This window comes from Capricornis sumatraensis, chromosome 8 (assembly GCF_032405125.1).
Source record: "Capricornis sumatraensis isolate serow.1 chromosome 8, serow.2, whole genome shotgun sequence".
NCBI lineage: Eukaryota > Metazoa > Chordata > Mammalia > Artiodactyla > Bovidae > Capricornis > Capricornis sumatraensis.
In genome coordinates, this window is record NC_091076.1 from 13,017,746 (window position 1) to 13,025,447 (window position 7,702).

Here is a 7,702-nt window from a genome sequence, read left to right on the forward strand (position 1 = left end):
TGCCCAGTCATCTGGGCCCAGATGTAGCATCTTCTTTGTTTTCTTTGTCAAATGTTTAGTGAAAGAATACCTTTAAGGAAAGTGAAGACCATGAGAAAAGCCCTCAGTGGGGGGAAAAAAAAAATGCTGAATAATTCTTGAAGGAGCGTGCTTACAGACTGTCTCAGATGTCTTCTTATGGCTCAAATATAACTATTCACCTCCTGAGGAATATCATGGATGTGAGCGTTTTGGGAGGATGGCGCTCCACAGCACCCCATGGTGCTCTAGCCTAGCACTGGGGCTCATCTGGAGGTGCCACGTGAGATGTTGGGGCTCGGGCTCCTGCAGGAGGCAGAAACACTGGGCAAAAGGGGCCCCACACAGAGGAGAAGGCACTCTCATCCTCAACTCTTGGTCTTGGTGACTGGGCCCAGAAATTACCAGGTGGCAGGTAAACATCCATTTCTGTGTCAAAGATGTGTCATTAATTTGAGTGAGATTGTTCCTTCTGAGCAGAAGGCAATGACGACCCACGACAGTACTCATGCCTGGAAAAACCCCAAAACGGAGAGGCCTGGTAGGCTGCAGTCCATGGGTTTGCTAAGAGTCGGACACGACTGAGCGAATTCACTTTCACTTTTCACTTTCCTGAATTGGAGAAGGTAATTGCAACCCACTCCAATGTTCTTGCCTGGAAAATCCCAGGGACGGTGGAGCCTTCTGGGCTGCTATCTGTGGGGTTGCACAGAATCGGACATGACTGAAGAGACTTAGCAGCAGCAGCAGCTCCTTCTGAACTAAGGGAGTCAACTAGTTAGAGATGAAGAGTGAATCATCTCTGATCAGTAGGTAGAACCAACTGCAAAGCAATTGTGAATGACAAGGCAGAGTAATTCAGTTTGTACAGATGCAAGAACCACAGCAGGAAAAAGTTACTGCACCCATATTCCGTGTAAGGCCATAAGACTCTAACACAGTGGTTACTATTTTTAGATTAGAAAAAGGGCTTATTTTGTCTTCAAGAATGTCCTTGCCAGCCTGAGAGATAGGCAAAGAATAAATACATGTCAAATGAAAGGGTCACTTGTGTGGTGTTGATTGGATGTGGTCTGAGTTTAGAGGGAGTTGCTGGGGTTGATCAAGAAGGACCTGCTGGAGAAGGGAGTGGTAAGGCTGGGTTTGAAGAGACATGAGAATTCCTCAAATGAAGGCCCCAGCACTTCCCTGGGTGTCCAACGGTCCTGGAGGTACAGTGGTTATTCCTCTGCACTTACAATGCAGGAGGTACCACTTCACCGCTTGGTCATAGAATCAATATCCTGCATACAATGTAGCACAGGGGAAATAAAAATCAAATGCAAGCACCTCTGTGATCAAAGGCTGTGAGCTTCACAGTGGTTGGAAAGTGATCTCAAGTGATATATGACACCCAGAGGGAGACATCATTGTGGGAATAGAAGGTAGCCAGTTCTGCACTAACCCACTCCCTCCTTGTCCCTGTGGATGCAATACATGGGTAACATCACCATTAGAACACGCCCTCAGGAATTCCAGGTTATGTATGACACAGGCTCATCTGACTTGTGGGTGCCCTCCATCTTTTGCCCCAGTCCAGCCTGTTGTGAGTACAGACACCCCTTACCCAGACCATCCTTCACTTGCCCTGCCGCCCTGTTTCCAACCTTGGCACCTGATGACACTCATCTCTTATGTCTGCAGCTACACAAGTTAGGTTCAGACATTACAACTCTTTCGCCTTCTGGCCCACCCAAAAGACCTTCAGGATTGCCTATGGATCTGGGAGCATGAAGGGATTTCTTGCTTAGGGCACCATTCAGGTAACATGTAAAGAGAAGTGGAGTCAGGAATGGCTACGGAGTGACCCCTGCTTGCAAAACAGATGCAAAACCACCTGGCAAGACACTTCCTAGCCTAACTCCCATAGATATTGGCCATTTTACCCACAGGATCCTGTCCCTGGGGAGGCAGTGCCCGTGGTGACACATGAGCTGACCCAGAGAGTGGCTTGAGATGTGGACTTGCAGCTCCTCTGCCCATGAGCAGTGCAAAGTTCATTTTGCTGGGAGCGAGAAGAGGAGGAAAAAGCACCCACTTTTATATTCACAGACGGTTCCAGGCACTTTCCAGGACTTCCCTGGTGGCTCAGATGGGAAAGCATCTGTCTACAATGCAGGAAACCTGGGTTCCATCCCTGGGTCAGGAAGATCCCCTGGAGAAGGAAATGGCAATCCACTCCAGTACTATTGCCTGGAAAATCCCATGGACAGAGGAGACTGGTAGGCTACAGTCCATGGGGTCAAAAAGAGTTGGACACGACTGAGTGACTTCACTTTCACTTTCACTTTCACTTTATATTCACAGACTGTTCCAGGGACTTTTAAGCAATAATTGGTTTAAACCTGCAACAACCCCACACAGCAGGTGGTTAGCTCATGAGACATAAAATGAAACTGAGGTGTAGACAGCAAGGGCCTTGCAGAGGTCACACATGTGATAAAAGGTGGAGCTGGGTTGGCTTTTCAGGACTGGGGTTGCTGTAGGGTGTTTAGGGACAGGATAAAACTGATCTGGGGACCCTGGGGACCCTGGGGGCAGTCAAGGGGTTCACGTATCCAGAGTGGGAAACTGGAGGCCAGAGATGTCGTGGGGCCTGATAAATGAGCTCTCGCTCTAGAGTGCCTTTGAGAGTCTCATAAAACTGAGCCTGTTTTTGCCTTCTACTTGAGCAAGTAAGTCGGAAATGGGCAGACTCTTTCTCCAAATTAGCTGTAAGATGCTTTCAGGTGCACGAAAATTGTAGAACACTTGATAAAGAAGAATCCTGAGAGATAATCTAACCAAGGATAAATATAGCCCCAGGGCTTTACCTGGCTTCACCACTGGCTTTTATAAATAACGTTTTATTGGAACACAACCCTGCTCCTGGGCTCAAAGCCAGTAATTTGGTCTAGGGGGTTGAGTGAGGAGGAAGACTAATGGAAGGCAACAGGAAACAAGTTGGAGGAAAAAGCAATACGATTTGCTTCTGAATTTGATTAGGAAGGAAGGAGAAGGATGGTGGATATCTTTCCTTTCTTATTAGCATTCCACTGGGAGCCCAGGACCAGCTACCTGATTAGCAGGGTCCAATGAAAAATGAAAGTGTGGAACACAAAACAAACATGTGGGACCCCTTGTTCAAGAAATATTAGTCATTTCAAGACAAGGAGAGAAGAGGTGGGGTCCCTTCTGAGTATGGGGCCCTTTGAACAGTAGAGATCACAGGCCAGCGGAGCCAACTCTGGGTGACCTGAACCCACACGCTTAGAACTCCCAGGCTTTGATTTTCTTGAAAAATGACAAGCTGGACAAGGAGAAAGCCATTATGCTTTAGCACCATGTCCTCTGAGTGTATCTGAGCACTCAGGTTGCAGGAGGTAAGGCATCTTCAGAAGATATAGTGGGTGGAGCCCAGCCATGTGAATCAGCTTCTAACCTCCTCTGTGCCACTCATTAGCCAGTAACCGACCTCAGCCTGGATCTCAATCACTCCTAGACTCGATTTCTGCATCTGTACATGGGGACCTTATTAGGGCCATGATGGGTGGACCAGCACAGCTCTAAGACAGTGCTGTTGTTACTTTCCTGCAAGGATTCCCCCCTCTCTTCTCTCTACACAAGCAGGGCGAAAGGCAGTGTGGTGATGTTTCGTGGAGTGGATAAATCCTACTACCAGGGAACACTCAGCTGGGTAACATTGATCCATGCAGGCAACTGGAGTGTACACATGGACCAGTAAGCCTCTCCCTCTGAGGGTCAGCCCAAGTGATGCTCCCCCTACTGTACATGGACACAGGCAGACACACACAAATACATTCTCAGACACACAGTCACACAGACATATACACCACCCACAATGACACAGGCAGACACACAGACACTTGGAAACACACAACCAGACACATATAAGCCTACACAAGATACATATAAACATGCATAGCTAGTCAGAGACACACAAGCACTCACAGAGACACATATGAACACACATACAAACACTTATACAAACAAACACACAAGCAGATAGATATGCAAACAACCAATGGGTTCATAAACCCCAGGCCTTCTGACCAGGGTCCTAAAAGGGTCCAGAGAGGTAATTGCAGCTGGGAAAGGATTGCACCCACTGCCCTGTGAGGCATGGAACATGGTTAGATGACTCTACCATGTGGTGAACAGAGGATTAGGGAGAATTTCTCCAGCCTAAACAGAGGTATAAGATGACCAACTGTCCGGGGCTACCTTGGACATAGGAAGTTCTCAGTACAGATAAATGTCAGTTTAAAAACAGGGAAAGTACTGGAAATGGGGAGAACTTGTCTCCTAAGGGAACAATGACTGAGAAGTGTAGAGAGATTTGCTGAAGTCTTAAGATGTGAAAGTAACAAATAAAAAAGACACCCCACGTTCATGGGCACACTGTGGGGCAGGGGCTATAACAGAAAATGAGAAAGGTAGGATCCAGGAGTGACCTGAGGACAAGAGGCATAATTGATAGGATTCTGTGTGATACCCTCAGACAAAAGCTGACCTGTCCTTTGAGTTTCTGTGGGCTAGTCATGTATTTCCTGGCCAGGGTCTCAGGATTTGAGCTGGTTGTAGGAGCAGTGCTGGGAGACACCCTCTCCCAGAGGAGCCCCTCTCTCCCACCACTGTGAGAATCTGCTGCCCTCATGAATCTCCATCTTCACTCTGTGATTGGCCCGTTATTGTTCCCCACCAGACACAGCTCTCTCAATGTTTCTCATTCATTATTTTCACAGTCTTCATTCACTCACTAAACAGACAAGCATTGGGCATCCACTCTGTGCCAGGCACTTTAGGGTGGCAATGAAAATAAAACTTGCCTGAACATCTAAAAAATCAGATGTACAGGAAATGAGACACACACATAGTGAATTGTGACTTTGGTACATGCTAGACATGAGGAATTGTCTGCAGAGACTGTCAAGAAAGGAGACTGATAAACACCAGGTGAAAGACTTCCCTGAAACCATGACAATTAAGTTGGAATCTGGAAGATGAGAAGACATTTGCTCGTCAAAGGGGAGGGGGCTCCTCTAGGAAGGAAAACCAGCTTGTGTCAAGGTGCAAAAGAGCCTGGTGTATTCAAGTACTGCATTCAAGAATGTCAAGGAAGATGCCCTGTCGGGAGCAAAGGAAAAGAAGGCAACAAAGGGCTGTTTAGAAGACAGTCAGGAAGGGGGCAGCTCTGGGGAGACTCAGAGTGACCTTGATGCCTGCTTTGTCACACTGTCTCTCAGCATCTCCATGAAAAGAAGGGGTATTGCTTGTTCTGGCGGCTGCGAGGCCCTTGTGGATACTGGGGCATCACTAATCCTTGACCCAAGAAGACTGATCAGTAACATCCAGAAGCTCATCAGCGCCATGCCACGGGGTTTTAAGGTGAAGAGTCATGACCCAGGGTCATTCCCAGTCTCCTTACAAAAGAAGCATCTCCAGGGCCAACCTCTGTCCCTCTCTCTCTAACAGGACTACGTTTCATGTTTTGCGGTCAATACACTCTCCTCTATTACCTTCACCCTCAATGGCATCATCTACCCAGTCCCAGCTCAAGCCTACATCCTCAAGGTGAGGGGAGAACCCTGAGGGGTGGTTCTCAAGTAGGAACTTGCAGGAACCCTTGGGCTGCTGCTGGGAGGAGGGCGCCCTCTGCAGGCTATCTCGCACCATTGCGGACGCTGTTAAGGGCTGGGGCAGGCCAGAGCCTCCCACAAGATGAACCGCTTGAGAGTAAAGGGCCATCTGGGACACTGATCATCCTGAAATAAATGTAGAGACACCATACCATGCTGGCGTGGTGGGAGTCACAAGGAGAGGGGAACACTCAGGTCTTCAGTGTTCAAAGAGCTTTACTTTAATCTGAACCTTCAGACTGATGAACATGGAAAGTCAGCTCTAGGAGTACCTGAAATAGGCCATGTAACAAGGAGAATGGCTGGGGACAGTCCCAGTTTGCTGTCCCACCATCGCAATTAACAGCCTCCCTTCACTTCTCGCAGTTTTCCTGGTTTGGATGATAAATTACATGATCACCCTAATTCTCAGATGCATCTTCCCCTAACTCTGGCCGGGTGCCCCCTTTGTGAGTCAGGCTACCCAACCCCTCTGTGGGGAGGCTGGATGCTAATTTGAATAAAGGGTGCACAGTGACTGCTCAGCCCTGACACAGGGTGGAGGCTTCATGTCAGCGCCCTAGGGAAGTTCAGAGCAGGCTGATGGGCTCAGAGAAGACTTTGAGGCAGGGAGGGAATTTCAGGAATTCTAAAACTGTAAACTCATGGAGCCATAAGGAGGGTTGCTTGGCTCTAGGCAAAACTGCCCTGGATTCCATGCAAATGGCATCCCAAGGTGCTCTGCACTGGGGCACTGGGGACTTACTCGGGGTGATGAGGGCTACGGACTGACCGGTGCGGATAGGGAACCAGAGTACGTTACCCAACCAAGCCTGGAGTAGCCAAAGAGGGTGAGTGCGGGCCAAAGGAGGCTTCCCAGAATTACTAAGTTAAGTCTTCAAGAACGTGTTGCGGGCACTGCTCTATGTCAGATGGATAACCAACAATGAGTTACTTTGTAGCATGGGGAACTCCACTTAATTATATGACAACCTGTATGGGCAGGGTATTTTGGGAAGGATATATGGATACATACGGTTGAGTCCCGTTACTGTCCACCTGAAACTCAGAATATGGCTAATCAGCTAAATTCCAATACAAAATAAAGTTTTTAAAATAATGTATGGATTGCGGGGATGCAAGAGGAGAACCAGCATTCTCTGCAGAGAAAACAAAGAGCAGGAGTCAGAAGAAAAGAAATAGGGAGAGAGGAGAACTATGAACACTCTTGTTCTTTTCTAAAATTTTTATTGAAGTGTGGCTGATCTTCAGTGTTGTGTTAAGTTCTGCTGCACAGCAATGTGACTCAGTTATACACATACAGAAATGTATATTCTTTTTCTTATTCTTTTTTGTGTGGTTTATGACTGGATAGTTAATATATTTCCTTATGCTCTTCAGTAGGACTTTGTTGTTTATCATTCCTCTGTATCCCCAACTCTAGGTCTTCCCCTCCCCAACACCCTCCTCATGGCAACCTCATGTCTTGGCCCTTTTTGGTTGTGGATGAACTCTCATATCCCCTGCTAATGAGAAAATCCCTTGATACTTACCAAAAGTGGGAAATAAAAGCAAGAATTGTTTTGGGTCTGGATATTTGTGGGAGTCGCATGTAATGGCTCCTGCTGACTGGTGTGTGTCTCTGACTCCCCCAGGATTCTAGAGGCCACTGCTATACCACCTTTCAAGAGAACACAGTAAGGACATCTAGAGAGACCTGGATCCTGGGTGACGTCTTTCTGAGGCTGTATTTCTCAGTCTTTGATCTAGGAAATGACAGGATTGCCCTGGCACAGTCAGTGTAAATGCTTGGAGTGGTTCAGGAATCAGTATGGCTGCTCCGAGCAAACACTAAATCACGCTTAGGGTACTCCAGCCCAGGATACTGGTGAACTGTATGTGGTGTTCTGCACACCCTATTATAATAAACAATAAAGGGTTTCACTCGTAATGGTGCTGAAACAAACGGGTGCCACTGTTTGTGTCTGGGATGGGTACAATGATCAGGAAGGATCTAGAACAAAGTC

The 7,702-nt window shown here is 47.5% G+C and overlaps 1 protein-coding gene across 1 annotated transcript; it reads left to right on the forward strand.

The window, feature by feature from the left end:
- Positions 1-238: 238 nt before the first annotated feature.
- On the forward strand, positions 239-7,480 carry LOC138083450 (pregnancy-associated glycoprotein 1-like). Its single transcript, XM_068977322.1, has 6 exons — positions 239-301; positions 2,692-2,732; positions 3,667-3,777; positions 5,304-5,445; positions 5,533-5,631; positions 7,331-7,480. Exons 1-6 carry the CDS (start codon positions 239-241, stop codon positions 7,478-7,480), a joined length of 606 nt encoding a protein of 201 aa, XP_068833423.1.
- The last annotated feature ends 222 nt before the right edge of the window (positions 7,481-7,702 follow it).